This window comes from Lytechinus pictus, chromosome 1, assembly GCF_037042905.1.
Source record: "Lytechinus pictus isolate F3 Inbred chromosome 1, Lp3.0, whole genome shotgun sequence".
NCBI lineage: Eukaryota > Metazoa > Echinodermata > Echinoidea > Temnopleuroida > Toxopneustidae > Lytechinus > Lytechinus pictus.
Genome location: NC_087245.1, coordinates 3,196,375 through 3,213,782, shown reverse-complemented (window position 1 = coordinate 3,213,782; position 17,408 = coordinate 3,196,375). Strand labels below are relative to the sequence as shown.

Genomic DNA, 17,408 nt, shown 5'->3' with positions numbered 1-17,408 from the left:
TTACAAATAATGAAGTATTACTTGGAATTATATATAAATAATTAGAAATGATATTTTATATAATAGTAGTTATTTACAAATAAAATGTAAATTATATATAAATAATAGTTATTATTTAATAAATAATGATTATATAACAAATAATTGTTCTATATAATATTGGTACATTCGGCGCCTCATACATAATAGACACAACCCATGGCTGAATGAATTATTGATTTGATAGGCTACATGTAAAGACTCTTTTCCCCAAAATTTGTTCCGGCTTAAAAGGTTAAAATGCATGGAACCTTATCAGTCCGTCAGAAGAAGCAACATTTTCACAGTGCCTTCAATAACACAGCCTTTGAAGTCTTTATACTCAGTAAGAAAGCAATGACTCAACTGGGTGAAAATGATACCTGCCATAACTTCGACAAAAGATTTCCATTAGTTGAGTTATGCGTACTGTTAGAGGCACATGTAAGATATCAATGGAAACCTGAAAAAATTGTTCTTTCATATTTTTGTAAATTCCACTTCTAAATTTGTGTATTCATAATTTCTTGATATCGCCTCCATAAATGTATATTGATGCGCTGTAAATTATTATCAAATTGTTATCTCTTTTTATGTTGTATATCATTACTATTTTGAAGTCGTCAAAAGATGGCGCACAACTATAAATATTTTTTTTCTGAATTTTGAAGAGGGTAATGATATGGGACGCATTCGGTTCTTGTCGGGTCAATTATGGTTTTACTCCACACAAATTGCAACAGAAGGTTTTTTTTTTTCAACTGATTCTGTAGTATTTGACCCCAGGAAAAACATCCTAAAAATCATACTATCAAAATCCACGTCAGGAAAAAGCGGTTATTTTCAAGATGGCGTTTAAAGGGGAGGTTCAGCCTGACAAAAAAGGTTATTGCAAAAAATAGAATTAAAAAAATAATAAAAATTAATGCCCAAGGTTTGAGTAAAAATGGAGTATAAAATGGCTGCTACTACTTAAAAACCGACATAGTTCATTTATTTTACGCTTGAGGAATATGATTCAAGAGTCAAGTAATACATTGAGACAGGTAACAATGACAGTCAGTGGTTGAGTATGTCCAAAATCCAAGATGGCTTATCTTCGACCAACATTTTGAGCGTTTTTGTTCGAATTAATAGTGCGATCAATTATTTAGCTCTCACATATAATTATACAAAACTTCTGATATCATGTAAACATTCTCTCGATTTATTTTTTTCCAATAAATTAAATATATTTTGATCTTTATTCATCAAACGAAAGTGTGCTCATCCGGCACCGATATAAGAAAACGGTCAGGGTAAGTGTGAAATGAGTTAGTGAAAAGTAATATAGAACAGCGTAAAACATACATCCAAAAATTTGGTGTCGTGGTATGAGGAAGGACTCATGTTGGCTTATGCATGCATGTTACATAGAATCGATCTCTTTTCAATGGAAAGCGAGGGTTGAAGGGAAATATTGTCACTGTCCTCAATTCCTTTTCCTTACAAAGATAAGGGAGTGTAAGATAGTAATATAACTTCACATAATTAGCCCGAGAGTTTAGAGAAAGAAAAAAAATACATCCTGAAAAAAAATATTACAAAAGATCAATGCACATGCATTTGAACCAATGTCACGCTTAAAATTTGTTTTCGAGAATATTTGCAGATACTGTTGACTGGTTGAAATATAATTAAATCTTTAAAATAAATATGAGGCATTCCCTGGAATTATTGGAACATAAGAACTTCCATGCAATCACTCCTCCCTGATATGAAGCAGAACTTGCTGATATACCGTAATGTGATGTAAAACTGATTGGTCACTGATAGACGGGAGAGGGCTGAATACACTATCCGACTTCTTACTATAAATAATCCCCAAAGTCACATTCTTCATCGCTTTGATCGGGACAGTCGTATTCACCATTGCACATACCAAATATAGAATAGCACTTGTCTACTGTTTTACACCGCACTTGACCCTCAGGACAACCTGTAATAGAATATAATGAAGAAATTCGTAATATGAAATAAAGAAGCCTATCTATAAAATATCGAGTTTTCTTTGCATACCAGAAACCCTAATTTCTTCCCTCAAGGGCAATTACTTTTCTTTTTAAAGTGATGTCACATTCTTTGATCGCAAGAAATCTGTTTATGACTTATTATCATTAGCATTATTTAATCATAAATGTAAATCATAATTTAGAAAATTGTGAAACTCTATATTTTATTCAACTATTGGTCAAACTTTTGATTATCTGTTAGTGTCTTGACAAGCAATTGGTCATTGTTTTCACTATATGTGTATTAAAAGCACAACCTTCGACCGAATTTTCCTTCCAATGAGCGCAGACATCTGACATTGGTAACATAATTTTTTTAACCAATATTTTTGCAGTGTCTAATGCCAATCTAACTTTCAAACCTCCTACAGATTCCCCCAAATAATAGCAAAATATTGAACTTGTTCTTTTTTTTCAATATCTCGGGGTCATGGTCTACGCTACTGAATTAGTTAAATAAAGAGTTATCAACAAGAACATGAAGAATGCTACAAAACCGTCTAGAAAGAAATAGCGAGATCTCGGATAGTTTCCGAATTATTAAATGTTTGAATCTTTTGTTCAGCACCAATGAAAGTTAGATATAAGTATATATGTTCTCGGTTATTATTCTACAGTAGGCATCTCTACTTACAGAACCACTCATCATGGTGGTTTGGACACGCTGTATATCTATCACATTCTTGATGTGAGAAAAAACAGACACTTTCATGAAGGCATCTTGTTCCATTCAGGTCATGGCAGAAATCCCAGAAAACGTCCGTCTCGCCAAGGTACATGTTAAATGGATCATGGTCTGTAAGGAAAATGAATGGAAATTGCAGCATAAAATATCAGTATATTACAGCTGATAATTATGGTTCGGCCGATTTAGCATATCATTTCTTTTGCAGCGGAAAATTATGTTTGACAAACTAAAGGCTAAGCCTATATCATTGACCAACATCATAAATGATAAAGGAAGATAATTGACGATGAAATGTGCCGGTATATCATAAAAATTGATAGGCCAATATAGACGGCAATAAATGGTTTCATGTTTTTTTTTTCAATTTAATATAAACATGATGTTCCTCCCTAGTCGCTCAGCTTTCTTGTATAAGTCATTCTATATAATACCGGATCATATTTAACCTGGGATTCAGTTTGTTTGGGTCATACAATAACCCGAAATGACGCCAGATGAGACACCGACAGGGTCGAAATGACCTGATCCGGAATTTTTAAGAATGCAAATTTCTAAAAATGCAGCATTACAAATAAGCAAAAGCTTTCATTATCTCAGCAATTTAATCGTAACAAGGAATGTATAGTCGCTCGCTTGTAAAGTAAAATAAAAATGGTGGTACGTTTGGTCTTATTCTCGATAGTGTCATATTGAAAACAAAAATGTTATGTCTGCAAATATTGCATTAAATATTGAATATGTAAATATGACTTTTGTCACGGAATATTTATCTTTCTATAGAGAATGATGATAAATTTTACCCGCTACGTGACATTGTTTCATCATGAATACAAGTCGACACCGAGGCCATAATGATCTAACTGACCAAAATATATGGTGTCTTTCCCTTATCAGATACTTTCATTGAACACATTCCATTTGGCAGCATCCTGGGAGTAAGAAGTGGTCTAACAGTGTCTAAAAGAAGTGTTAGTAGAGTACGCAAATTTATAAAAAGGGATAAAAATAGGAAAAAAAATCTCCTCTGGGAAACCAAACCTTACCACTAATTTTTCCGGTCAAGATACTCTTGGAAATCAGTAAAAGTATCTTGGTCGGAGAAAGGTCAGAGTAAATCTGTTTAGACGGGCACTACTCCGACATTTCCTCCGACTGGGCTTCCTCTGACACTTCCTCCTATCAAAGCAGCCTTTGTCCTGGTGGGGATAAGAGAAATATCTTTGGAATTTTAATCAATGCACAACAAAATTTTACTCCGACTTGGATCTCATGTCTGAACGAGGCTGAAGACTTCCATCTTGAATTGTAAATAGCAGGTTATAATTGTTATACGTGTATTAGTATCATTTAAGGTCAAGTCGACCACAGAAAATGTTGATTTAAATGAATAGAGAAAAATCAAACTAGTATAACGCTGAAAATTTCATCAAAATCGGATGTAAAATAAGAAAGTTATGGCATTATGAAATTTCGCTTGTTTTTTCAGTGATATGCACAACTCAGTGTCATGCAAATGAGTCAGTCGATGATGTCCATCACTCACCATTTCTTTTGTTTTTTATTGTTTGAATTATACAACATTTCATTCTTTACATACTTGACAGTAAGTACCAAGTTGAGTGAACCATAAAAAATTTATGGTATTAAACAATGCAAATTCAACATGTTCAGGGAGGGATTAATCGTTGTTTCACTAGACAATGACGAGAAAATTAGAATATTTTATATTTCATATAATAAAATATAAAAGAAACAGTGAGTGCATGACATCAACAGTCTCCTCATTTGCATACCGATCAGGATGTGCATAACTGTTTGTGAAATTAAGCGAAACTTTAAAATGTCATAACTTTCTTATTTTTCATCCGATTTAGATGAAATTTTCAGTGTTGTGTTTATCGGATTTTTTTCCTTTTTTTTATTCAAATCAACTTTTTGTTGGGGTGGACTTGTCCTTTAAAGTGGATATACATACCACATGCAGTCTCGTCACTTCCATCAGAACAATGAGTGTAATTATCACAAAGCCAGTCAGGTAGAATACACTGCTTATCATTTGCACACTTCATCTGACCAGGTTCACACTCAAATGTACCTGGATAGCAGAAAATTTAACGAATAGTGTTTATACATCGCCAGGCAACACAATGGTCTCACTCAGGGAGGGGACTGTCGTAAAAAAGAACAGTCATCTTCATTTCTCATTACATGTATTTGATTGCATCACTTAGTATGGGTCCGAAAAATTGTAGTTCAAGGGACTGCAATATATGACATTCTTGAAAATTGATATAAGTTAAAATTATGTTGATGGTTATGAAACTGTTTCTTTTGGAAACTATAGGCCCCAACTCCAAATGGTGTCTGGATCCGTCGGTGAAATATGCCTTTATGACGTAACAAGAAACATATCATTAGGCATGTTATTAAGCAAATGATATCGAAATCGACATCATCGTAAAATAGACTTAAAAACGGCTGGTACTAAGCCTAAATTGTTTACCATGACAGCCAATCGCGGCTCGCCGTTTGGCGTCCATTGTCTCTTTCGGTTCTTTTATATATTGTTTCGCTCTAGCGTTCTAGTCAGTCCGGACCTTTCGTTTGAGGACGCGCACGCTTATTTACGACGTTAGTTGATTTTGGAAGAGACTTTTTGGGCCCGTCATCATGGTCGTCCTGCAATGCAAATTGTGTGACATGAGATTTTTTTTTCGTTTCGCATCTGCGACGGAAACATTCAATATGCGTTTCGTGTGCAAAATTTTGGTTGCTACTATGGTAACAGCGATATATCTCATTGAGGACGACTTTCCAAAGCCACATTTGACTCCTCCTAGAGCTCGAGAGGCCGCCCGGGGGGCCCACTTCCATTGATTAGTGGATCCCAGGAGCGACCACGCGTAAAAGGGGACAGAGTGGGCAGGTACGTTACGTATAGGCCTATGTAACGTTATAAGGGTGTCAAAACGATGTTTAAAATGCTGACAAAAAAGGGATATCCAATACTTGTAGGGTTTCACAAGCCAAATTCTTGTTAAGAGATGCATTTTCATAATCTGGAAAAGAATTACTTCCCAGCTTGTTTAGGGTATTTTTCGAAACCCCATGGTCGTGCCTGGTATCCACTCATCAATGGAAGTGGTCCCCCCGGAATTTGAATCTAATCCCCATTTCTGGGGGAAGTAAAACATAATGCCCATTACATCGTGTGCGAGAGGCATATCGTTTGTGTAGAAGGAATAAACAAAAGAAACAAAAGAAACAAAAAGAAACGAGTTCAAATGTATTACATAATGGTGTGCATATATCAACTCACGCGAAATGTTCGGCTGGAGAGGTTGATCTGACCCATGAAATCAATTGCCAGTGATACACCAATAATCCACATTAAATGTAATATCGATTCGATGGACTGTAATGATCTATATCTAAGCCTTCATTCAGTAAGTTTTTCCTCACTCAATATGTACTCGATTTGTTTGAAAAACCACTTTCTTATCCATGTCATAATCTATTTTAGGTCTTCATTTCGAATATCTCAAACCATCAGTCGTAATATACATGCTATGTATGGTGCGAGTGTCGCAGAAAAGGATTTTGCACACGAAAAGCAGATCTGTAGGGCCTGTAACCCCCCTGTAACACAAAGTTTAGCATTGATTGTAGAGCAGTTTTCTACGTTTGATTCTATTGACTATAATGCACATTCAATCTTAAAAATCAAGTGTATGATTAAGCGTTAACTTTTGTGTTAGGGGACCCTAATATTAGCGTCCGTGAGGATTGCGAAAGGTCCCAATTGATGCGATTCTAGTACAGTACGATGAGTGCATGTCGAAAAGCTTCAATATGTCCGTTTTTAAGGCTATTTTACGATTTGCGGTACCAAACACTTATTTAAATCAACATTAGATTGCACTTCAGTTCAGTGCACATGGGTGTAACATTGTACTTACAGATAGATCCGAAATTGTCTTTGCTTACACTCTTAGTTTACATCCCTTCTTTTCCCGAATGAACCGATCACTTATGAATAATGTAAGAGATATTACACTTGAGAGATAAAATTAAAATAATTATTGTGAGCTCTCAAATTCTTTCTATGATATAGGAAGAACATAATTTTAAAGTGACCCAGGGAATATTTTTTATATTAAAGTTCCCTTACATATAACACACGAAACGGCCACCATGTTTTTGTTTGTGGTATCATGCATTACTATTCTTTCTAAATGACTCCAAGCAAAATTGCGTCAATTTATTTGGTCATGCGCAATCGAGCCAGCGCCGTACATTAATCTTTGCCCATTGCTATTGTTATCATCGATTATTATTTGTGATATGAAAAGAATTAGTCCGCGACTGTTATAAAATTCAAGATAATATCTTTACAATTATCGTACCTATTTTTAAAATAATCACCGCCCGGTGTAACAGCAGAATAAAAAGCAATATATACCTGGAGAAATCTGATACTATTCATGATGGTTTGAAACGTACTTCCCCCTGCGGAGCCCAAATAAATTAAGTTTAATTGAAAGGATGGCCTTGAGATATTGTCTAACGGATTCCATATAATCATCTAGCTATTTAAGGAGATAAAGGATAAGTAAGGTCGTTAAATGTAGGGTCACCAACTTTACGATTTGTTTTATCAGTGGTTGCCATTCTCCTCCTCCCCCCACCCCTCCCAGACACAAAATATCGCATTATTTAATTTACCGAAAATCCCGACTGGGAACGACTGGGGAGTAAGCCTTGTACTATTTTCAGAAACTTCGGCTGGTATACTGCCTAGGTAATATTGACTACCATGTAAGAGGTCATAAGGACGAGCGTTTGGTGACAATGGCGTTTATTCCGTCACTTAGAGCATTTAATAACAGATGCTAATTGCGATTATTTAGTCATTAAAATTACTGGCAGATTATCTCACCAGCATCTAATAATACGTTATCTTGCATTTGCACAACCCGGATGATTCGTAAAGCCGTCTTTTAACTTAAGGGTACAAATAACGTCACGAATCACTGGAATATGAAGCACCAAATGTGTTGCAATAACATTGGTCATTGTGTGAAAAATTTGAAATTTTTTAACCCAGACAAAATTGTTGAGGATTTTGATTACTCAATTATAAGCGGCTGTGATACTGCGAGTACTATGTTCCATTCCTTCGTAAATAATGCGTTACTCAATGATATTAATGAACGGGTGTGTGCCACCACATAGACGAGTTGCGTCAAACTTGTTTAACATTAGAAACTCGGGATTGGCCTTGGCCTTGAACACAGGATACCATTCAGGTTAAATGTCCCCCAGTTCTCTATGATAATGTATTTTCTGTATTAAACATTGTCTAGCACAGAATGTGTAAGATGGAATGATATACATACTACAATTATATTCATCTGATCCATCTGGACAATCAAGAAGACCATCACACCGCCATGATGATGGGTAGCAGGTGGATCCTTCCATACATATGAGATTACCTTCAGGACACAGGGCTAGCAAAACAAATCAAACAATAGATATCAAGTTAGTGGTAAATTATCCAGTGAGAAGGGGAGTATTATAAGGAGAAAAGGAGAAAGATATAAGAAAGGGTGAGAGAGGGGGAAGATATGAGATAGAAAACGAAATAGAGCGCCGCAGAATCGATAGCCTAAAATTGAATACACAGATATAGTGTAAAAATTCTGTATATATATATATATATATTTGTAAAGCTATACATGTACAACAGCTTTGACAACTCTTTTATTTAAATATTGTAAAGAAATGGATGAAGAGAACAATGGTAGGCGTAGCTTAAATCAAGGTTCCCCAGAGCTGTCTACCCTTTGGAAGGGTAGACCTTCCAAAGGGTAGACAGCTCTGGGGAACCTTGATTTAAGCTACGCCTACCATTGTTCTCTTCATCCATTTCTTTACAATATATATATATATATATATATATGTTTATATGATGAGCTCAGTTGCAAAAAGGGGTTAGGCCCATTATTCATCAAATTTGATTTTTTGTTGTCTCAATATATAGATTTTTAGTAGCTCTATAAGATGAGACCAAAGAAAAGTTGAAATTCCCATTAAGAAGTGAACAAAAATGGCAACAAAAAATCACCTTTTTTCAAAAGGGGTTAGGTCCATTTCAGTTTTGTTGCAAAAGGGGTTAGGTCCACAAAGATTTTTTTTGGAAAAGAATATTTAAAAAATATGAAGATTGGTAGATTTCTTTTATTTCAAATTTCATATTCACATGGTAGGGTATCATGAAAATTTATTTTCGCATAAGAATATTGCAATATGGGAGGGTTAAAAAAAATGATTTTCTTGGAGTGGACCTAGCCCCTTTTGCAACCAAAATCTTCTGAAGAGATCATTTGTCAAAAGGGGTTAGGTCCATTTTTCATAAATTTTATTGTTTTCTGTCGCAAAACCTATAGATCTTTAGTCGCTCTGATGATACCAAAGAAAATTTTAAATTCAGGTTAAAACGTGAATAAAAGTGGCAAAGAAGAATCACATATATTCATAAGAATATTGCATGCAATTAGTGAGAATAAAAACATGATTTTTCTCGGAATAGTCCAAAGAGGACCTAACCCCTTTTGCAACACATGTATATATATATATATATTGTTCTCTTCATCCATTTCTTTACAATATTTAAATAAAAAGAGTTGCCAAAGCTGTTGTACATGTATAACTTTACACATTTATATATATATATATATATATATATATATATATATATATAAGTTGATTTCAAAATATTGAATGATTTTAAACTCAGTCGTATTTCTTTGCATGGATGAAAAGGTAATGTTCAAGTTATGAATCTTCTAACTAAATTGTCATTTTTTAATGTAAAACTTAATTTTCTGCAATGACCAGCTGGTAATATATAATGATAATTCAACAGAAATTTAAACCAAACAAGAAAAAATAATAAATTAAAACAAAAACATCCTATAGAAAACGCGAATCCCAACTTTGAAAGCGTTTCCAATTTGTTACCTATTTCACACTTTATTCCAATGAAACCAGGTAGGCACGAGCAGTTGTAATCATTGACCATATCGTTACATGTTCCTCCATTATCACAAGGGTCGTCTGCACAGTCATCAGTATCTGAAACGAGTATCACACGGATTATAATAGTATTCCACTTTTTTTCATCTCTTTAGGCTATGTGTGCATGGCCCTGGGAAGCGGGAGTGCTGGGGTACCCAAAAAATCATATGGGGTGATGTGTGTATCATTCTCCCTAGGCAACACCCCTAGGTATTCTGGAAAATGTCTAAAAATCGAAAATGATAACCAAAATGACCTTCATTTCAACTTCTCGTGACCAATTTGACCTCCAATTTGTTGAGAAAACCTTTTTTTTTTTTTTTTTGGGGGGGGGGTCAAAGTTATATCAGCACCCTCTGTAAAAAAAAATTGTGCCCAGGGCCCTATGAGTGACAGTTTCTTTATGTTTTTTGGTTTGTCATTGACATGGGGAGGGGGAGGGGCGTCTCATATTGGTTACTGTACTGAAGACATTCTGTGGGAGACACGTGCGGATTGCTACCATGCCAATGGATATACACATTTCTGTAACCCCTATTACCCCCACTTTAAGACTGGAGTAGAGAGTAGCAACGAGTAGATTGATGTCTTACCAAAGGACGCACGCACCACTGGGAAAATTCCAACGCATGAGTCTGATATACTATACCACAACATTCCAAGACAATATTTTTGGTTATATGCTAAACAGAACCTTGAAAAATTACATTTATATATTTACATGTATGTTATATGTGCATGACTATCTCCCCTGATTTAAGGACGAATCCTCAAGATACATCCACTCCTAGATCAAGTGGGTAACAATAATATATTAAAAAGTAAAGCAGAATACTTATAAACTTATCAAAATCGTACAAACACAATTATGGCAAAGTATACACAACAAAAAAAGTAAGTCCCCCCTTGAACAAACATCAATAATTTCCGAACCAATGCGAGTTTTTGATACATTTTTACACGAGTGTGTAGGTAATTTTATAAGCTACCCTCTGAGTAAATGTTATGGACGTATTTTACGTCATGCTTCAGTGAGCACCGTCAGAAGGCAAAAATGTCACTTTTCAAAAGTCACAAGCCAAAAATCATGACTTTGATTCCATTTTATTGGAACTGATTCCACATTCTCATCATGAAAAATAGTCAAAAGGCTTGTAAAAGGTACTTTCTAAAAGACGATACAATTTTTTGGGCTAAATTTCACGGTTGAATAAACACAAGTCCAAATTTGCTATAATTGGATTTTTTACACATTTTCATCAATAAAAATGATAGAATATGATGACAGTTATTTTTGGGAAGAGTATCTTCAACAATATTCATCCTTTCACGGTTCAATGAACATTTATTGAAAACAAAAAATACGATTTTCAAATATCATAGGCAAGTATTGTTTCATTTTGGTAACTGAAACTGATCTTTTATCAACTTTTTCGTTATTGTCATGACCAATTAACATGCTTCAATGATTCAAAGGCGTTTAATTAAACATTCACGCTTGAATGAACATGTGGAATGTGATTAGCTCTTTTTTACGTTATTGGAAAAAATGCAATTTGTAACTATGGATATCTGTCACAAACCTCCGTGCATGGTTCATTTGATTTGATTTTTATGAAAATCCCGATGTTTAATGCATCAGTGAGCACACAATATTCGAAAATTATGCAAATGAGAAGAAAGTTCAAGGCCTTGGCCCCACTCTGTGCCGCATCGAATTGTTATTTTGGTTTGCGCGCCTTTTGGATAGTGTTACTCTGAAACCATGTGCGAAGTTTCATGAAATAACTGTTGGCAGAAGTAACAAAAACCGTCCATGAAACAAACCCCTTATTTCATATTTGTTAAATTTTGACTTCCTCTCTCATAGACTTGTGTACATTATGGGTGCATATGTTTAAGAATTAGTAACCCCTTATTCAATATGGTGGAACTTTTTTTCAAGGATGTCTACAGCAATGTCATTTGGAAGTAATGTTTATCAACCTATGGGCAGAATTCTGTGCAAAAATGAAATCGATTTGTTTATTTACGGATGAGTGAGCACGCATCAAAGTGAGAAAATGGGTATTTTCAATGTCACAGACTCATTTTAAAGGGTAATAAGGTGAATATAGGGGGCAAATTCGGTTTCAAATGTGACTTTAATTGCTGTTGTTTTTATCATCCATCATTTCTATCACCACACACTTACCGAACTTAACATTTTCATGGTTGAGCGAGCACATTCGAAAACTTAGGAATGAATACTCTTTATACTGCATAAATGCATTATTTTCCTAGCAATTTCTCATGATCAGTTTAATTTATGGACAAATCAGTGGTGGATCCAGAATTTAAAATGGGGGAGGGGCCTATAATCGGGGGAGCCACCAACATTTTCAAATTTTAATATGACCTAACAAGTTGTAGAGGATACTACCAAAAACCCTATGATGATACGTCACAATACAGGGGCCGCGGAACGGTTTTCAAAGTGTGGGGAAGGGGCTGAGCCAAAAGTGGAGGGGGGAGGGGGGGGGCTGACCATGCAAAAAATCACAATCTATGGTCATTTTTACATTTTTGTACATGATTTTGGAAAAAAGTGGGCCCCCCGCACCCCCACTTCCGCGGCCCCTGCGATATTGTGCTCACTCAACCATGAACATACGATATCAAAATTGTGTGTGGAGTGGCTAAATGATGGATAGCAAAACAGCATAACACCATAAAATTCACCCAAAAACAACTTTTGCCCAACTTTGTATTTACACAATCTGAAAAACGACTCTTGTGACTTTCAAAAATTGTCATTTTTAATTCAATCTTTAATTACTAATGCATGACTCAACCGATCAATCTCATTTTTTTGTTAAGTTTTTTGTTAAGTTGCTTAATGAGTGTAGAAAACCACATACGAAATATCATATCTCAAAATAACTCAGTTCAAAAGTTACAGCAATTTGATTTAGGGGGGACTTACTTTTTTTGTTGTGTATATTTATTAGTTTCATCAGACAATGATATGCAATAATGGAGAGTATTGATGGGGATTCCTGTAAAATAACACTCACTATTCTTTTTGCTATTCATGAATATTTAAATTTTTGTTCTAAAAAAAACCAAATTTTTCAGAATGAATTTTACATAATGTTCCTGTGACTAAAACAAATTTACACGACAAATGTAATTATGATAATTTCATTTTCAGCATAATTGATTTTCAGCATAACATTAGCATTGTGTGATTTAGCAAAGTAAAGCCTAACCGACGGATTTTAGATTGAATACATGATATAAATGACCCATGAACCAAAGGTTAACTTACCACAATAAAACTCGTCTGATTCATCTAAACAGTTCACTTCTCCATTACATATATCTGAAGCAAGAATACATTGCTTGCCGTCAGCACATTTTTCCATCGTCGCGAGAGGGCATGATTTGTTTTCTGTAAGATACAAGATTCAAGAGGACTTCATCTCTCATCATGTTCACCAATTGCCAAATGTCTCCAGAGGTTTCGAAGATCGAATGCGTTCCAAAATCCAACAGTTCTATTTTTAATTTCATGGTCCAAATGACCGCTGAATTTAAATTAACCTAATCTTTGGCTAACAATTTGTGATATTTTTAAACTATGCATTAAACTTACTGTTGGAGCATTATTGCAAATATCTGAATTTGCCACTTGTGACATTTTCCCGTGAAAACAGAACGCCAGAAGATTTTCACATTTCCTCGAGTCATGAAAATTTTTCACATCTTTGAAAAAAAAATGTGCACAAGCAGAACAGCCAGTGAAAACATGATTTTGTTCATTTTTTCAGAAATGTTTTTTTTTATTGTACCAACCAATATCAAGACATAGTGTACATTTTAATGCATGCTTTCAATAAGAAACTTTCGAGAAAAAGAAATCATCAATTTTCAACTGCTTTAGAATTTCGATTCTTTGCCATAATTACCTTTGAATTAATATTCGTTTATGATGTTTTTTTTTTCTCTCGTCAGTTTGTTTAATGGAAACTCGTTCCAACATCTGACTTCTAACGATATTTGGAAATCCATATTATGCATTACAAGATGATAATACACAAGATGATAATACAACTTATGCCTCTGGTGATGACTATTGCTGGTTAAAAAGGGGTAATTTGATTTGATATCTCTGTATGACATTTTTTAAATTATACGGTATTTGAGTGTACATTAAGAATGTTGGTTTGTTAGTTTATCATGATAACGTCATGCATTGCCATTAATCCTTGGCCACCCAACTCAGAGTTTACTGATTGACCATGGTGATGATCTTTTACAATTGATGCCTCGATTCTTGTGTATCCATTCAGAAAAGATCAGCCTCATGATCAATCACCAATAGTAATCATAAAATAAGGATAAATCATATTCTCTTGTAAAATAACGAACGGAAAGTCGACATGGTCGGGGTATATATGAAAAGAGGAATAAGAAATGGGAAAGGAAAATTAGGTGCGTTGATAGCATGCGGGTTTTAATCAAATAAGAGAATAAGATCGTTTGAAAGAAACAAAATCATAAGAAAAACAAAAAGAAGGAAAATACATTAAAAACAAATTACAAGTAAACCCAAAACGCGGTTTACATGTTGAAGGAAGGTGATTTGCCATATTTTGGAACAAAGAAGCAAATACTATTCAAAAGGACATTAAGAAGTGATGATCAGATGATTTATGTATCTTTACGGTGAGATGAGAGTTCATCGTAGATACGTGTGAATAATATGGTTTTAAAAATATGATGTCGAAGCAAAACCATCCAAAATTATATATAAGCATCTATTAATACCATTATTGGTATCCAAGAGTATCTTGGTCGGATTAAAGTCGGAGTAACTCTGCCCAGCCGGGCACTACTCCGACATTTCCTCCGACTGGGCTTCCTCTGACCCTTCCTCCGATCAAAGCAGCCTGCGTAATAATGCATAGAATTCTACTGCGACTAGGATCGCACGTCGTCTGAACGAGGCTACAACTTCTCAATCTTAAACATCTCACTTGAAGAATGTGGCATTTCTAAAACATGGTCAGCATTCATTTTCTTTGCAATCTTTTAAGGAATGGTATTCATTCTTGTATTTATTATTATCATTTTCATCTTTTTATATCTCATTTTTATTTTTCAAGATGAATTTTAATAAGTCTGCCAACTATCGAAGTAGATATACCATTAAGGAAAGTTCATGAGGTGAAAACGAAAAATAAAAACTAAGACGACGTTACTGTGATTCAATCATCTACACCATCATTTTTGGCACAAAATTATAATGAACAAAAGGATTTCAAGTGTTTAATACCTAGTTCCTGCATCACTTGTCAGTTTGAGCTGTGTCACAACAGATCTATTTTGATCAATGACGATGTTGTACCGCGGTCACTGGAGAGGTGTTTGATGTGTGAATCGTCTCAGAAAGAAGACGCTAAAGGGGTTTCAAATGACTCCCTTGGTACTCTTTCCTCGTCATCCGCCACGCCCACATCTCTACAAAGGACTTAATGAATGAAAGATCTCTCTAAATGGAAGATCGTTGACCTTTGGGTATTTTCTGAACACCTTCCATGTCCGATCTCCTCGGTACTGATATCCAAAGGTCAGTTTCTTTTCTTCTTCTATCTATATATTCTTGACCATTTTCCGCACATTTGGTTCCATTTCTCCATTATTTGGAAAAAAGTTACTACAATCCCATTTGATTTTCGTGCGGCATGATTTTCTACTTTTTATTGCCATTAAATTAATTTTTGATTGATTTTCCCGAAACTTTGGTTGATGTCTTTGTAGACATTTTCTTTGTGGAGCTTCCACTAGGGCTATAAGCTAATGTCACTCTAATCACTTTCGTATGAATAGACTTATTGCCGTGAAACATTTACCACGAAACCAAGTTCTCTTCTTAAAGTGCGATTTTTTTAAAAGCAAACCAGAAACTATTCTTACATTTGTTTAGGGAATGCACCCACATTTAACCTCTTTGGAATGAAGTGATAAAATCTATAAATATGAAAATGCATAATAACATTAAATTTACACCCTTTGAAAGAATGTTTGGATACAAAGGCGATACATTTGTGACTTGTATTTTTTTTACTGAAATATGTTATTTATATTTGTAAATTCCAAAATAACTCCCCCACCTACCAAGCTTTTAACATTTATTCGAATGTTGATAGAGAAACATAGTATAGGATAGCCAAAAAGCAAATTAAACTAGTTCTTCATTTCCGCAAATGGAGATTTGAGCTGTAATTTGCTGTGAATGTTCAATGTCATCTTTATTAATCTCTATGTGATAAAATTCATGTCGCTCCTTTATTCCTTTTTCCTTTCTTATTTATTCAATTTTTCTTTATATTGTAATGCCATTGTAATTTTTTTATTGTTGTTTTATAATTATTTAAGCAATAAAACTGAATTATATAAAATCTTTTTAAAAAAATTCTTCTTAAATGCAACATATTATATCTATAAAAAATCATTTTGTTATTCCAACCACTATTTTTTTAGACACACTTGGCGCATTGTGTATGTTTTTTTAATATAAACTGAGGTATTCTTATAATTGCTTAAGGTTTACAATTCCAACCATCCTCCCCTCTATCCCGCCATTCAAGACGAGGGCGTGGTCTTTAGTCACCCGTTTGTCCCTTATCCTACACTACGCCATTGTTTACTTCGTCTCTTTCTCCATTTCATCAATTTTCCTTTTTATCATCATTTCGTCTTTCCTTTTTATCGTTCAAGGCTATTAATTCTAAATGCTTTTAACGATTCGTATTGCTGTCAAGACTAATTGTAAGGATAAAAAAGAGGGGGGGGGACTTGTAACATTTAATAATATAAGGAACACGCTCTGACTAGAGGCGAAGCTAATATACGAATTAAATTTTCGCATCAAGGATTGGAAAGTTTTTAAAAGGAATCTCAGCTTGCAGCAATTAGACTTCTAATTAGAGTTTGCCGGAGCAGTGCCTCTGACGTATTCTGATATCTTATCAAAATTCCTACGTTGGCTATATCTTGTAAACTGACCAATCTTCGTATGAATTTGGACTTACGAGCAAATAAAGAGGAAGAATCAAGAACAAAAATAAAATTTCCCATAAAGTGGAAGTCACCCCACTGGCATCAAATTCAATGAAGGTTTTAAAAATCCATCAAAACAATAGGTTATTATTCTGTAACGTCATATGAGAGCAACTTTCTTATAGACAAACGCGGTTTGAGTGATGTTTCTATTCCAATATCTAACCTCTTCTTCATCATCTTCTTCTTCTTCTCCTTCTTCATCTTCTTCTTTTTCTTCTTTGTCTTCTTCTTTATCATCTTTTCCTTTTTCTTTTTCTTCATCATCTCCTTCTTCTCCTTCATCTTATTTTGTTCTTCTTCTTCTTCATCATCATCATCTTTTCTTCTTATTATTATTTGTCTTCTTCTTCTTCTTCTTCCTCATCTTCTTCTTTGTCTTCTTCTTTAACATCTTTTTCTTCTTCTTCATCATCTCCTTCTTCTCCTTCTTCATCTTATTTTTTTCTTCTTCTTCTTCG

The 17,408-nt window shown here is 34.5% G+C and overlaps 1 protein-coding gene across 1 annotated transcript; it reads right to left on the bottom strand.

Moving 5' to 3' along the window:
• Positions 1–208: 208 nt before the first annotated feature.
• Positions 209–17,187, bottom strand: LOC129254232 (sortilin-related receptor-like). The gene is made up of 7 exons (XM_064105427.1): positions 17,079–17,187; positions 13,151–13,273; positions 9,784–9,897; positions 8,157–8,270; positions 4,733–4,852; positions 2,704–2,865; positions 209–1,996 (listed from the first exon to the last, which is right to left on the bottom strand). The coding sequence occupies exons 1-7, from the start codon at positions 17,185–17,187 to the stop codon at positions 1,869–1,871; spliced, it is 870 nt and encodes a 289-aa protein (XP_063961497.1). The 3' UTR covers positions 209–1,868.
• Positions 17,188–17,408: the final 221 nt, after the last annotated feature.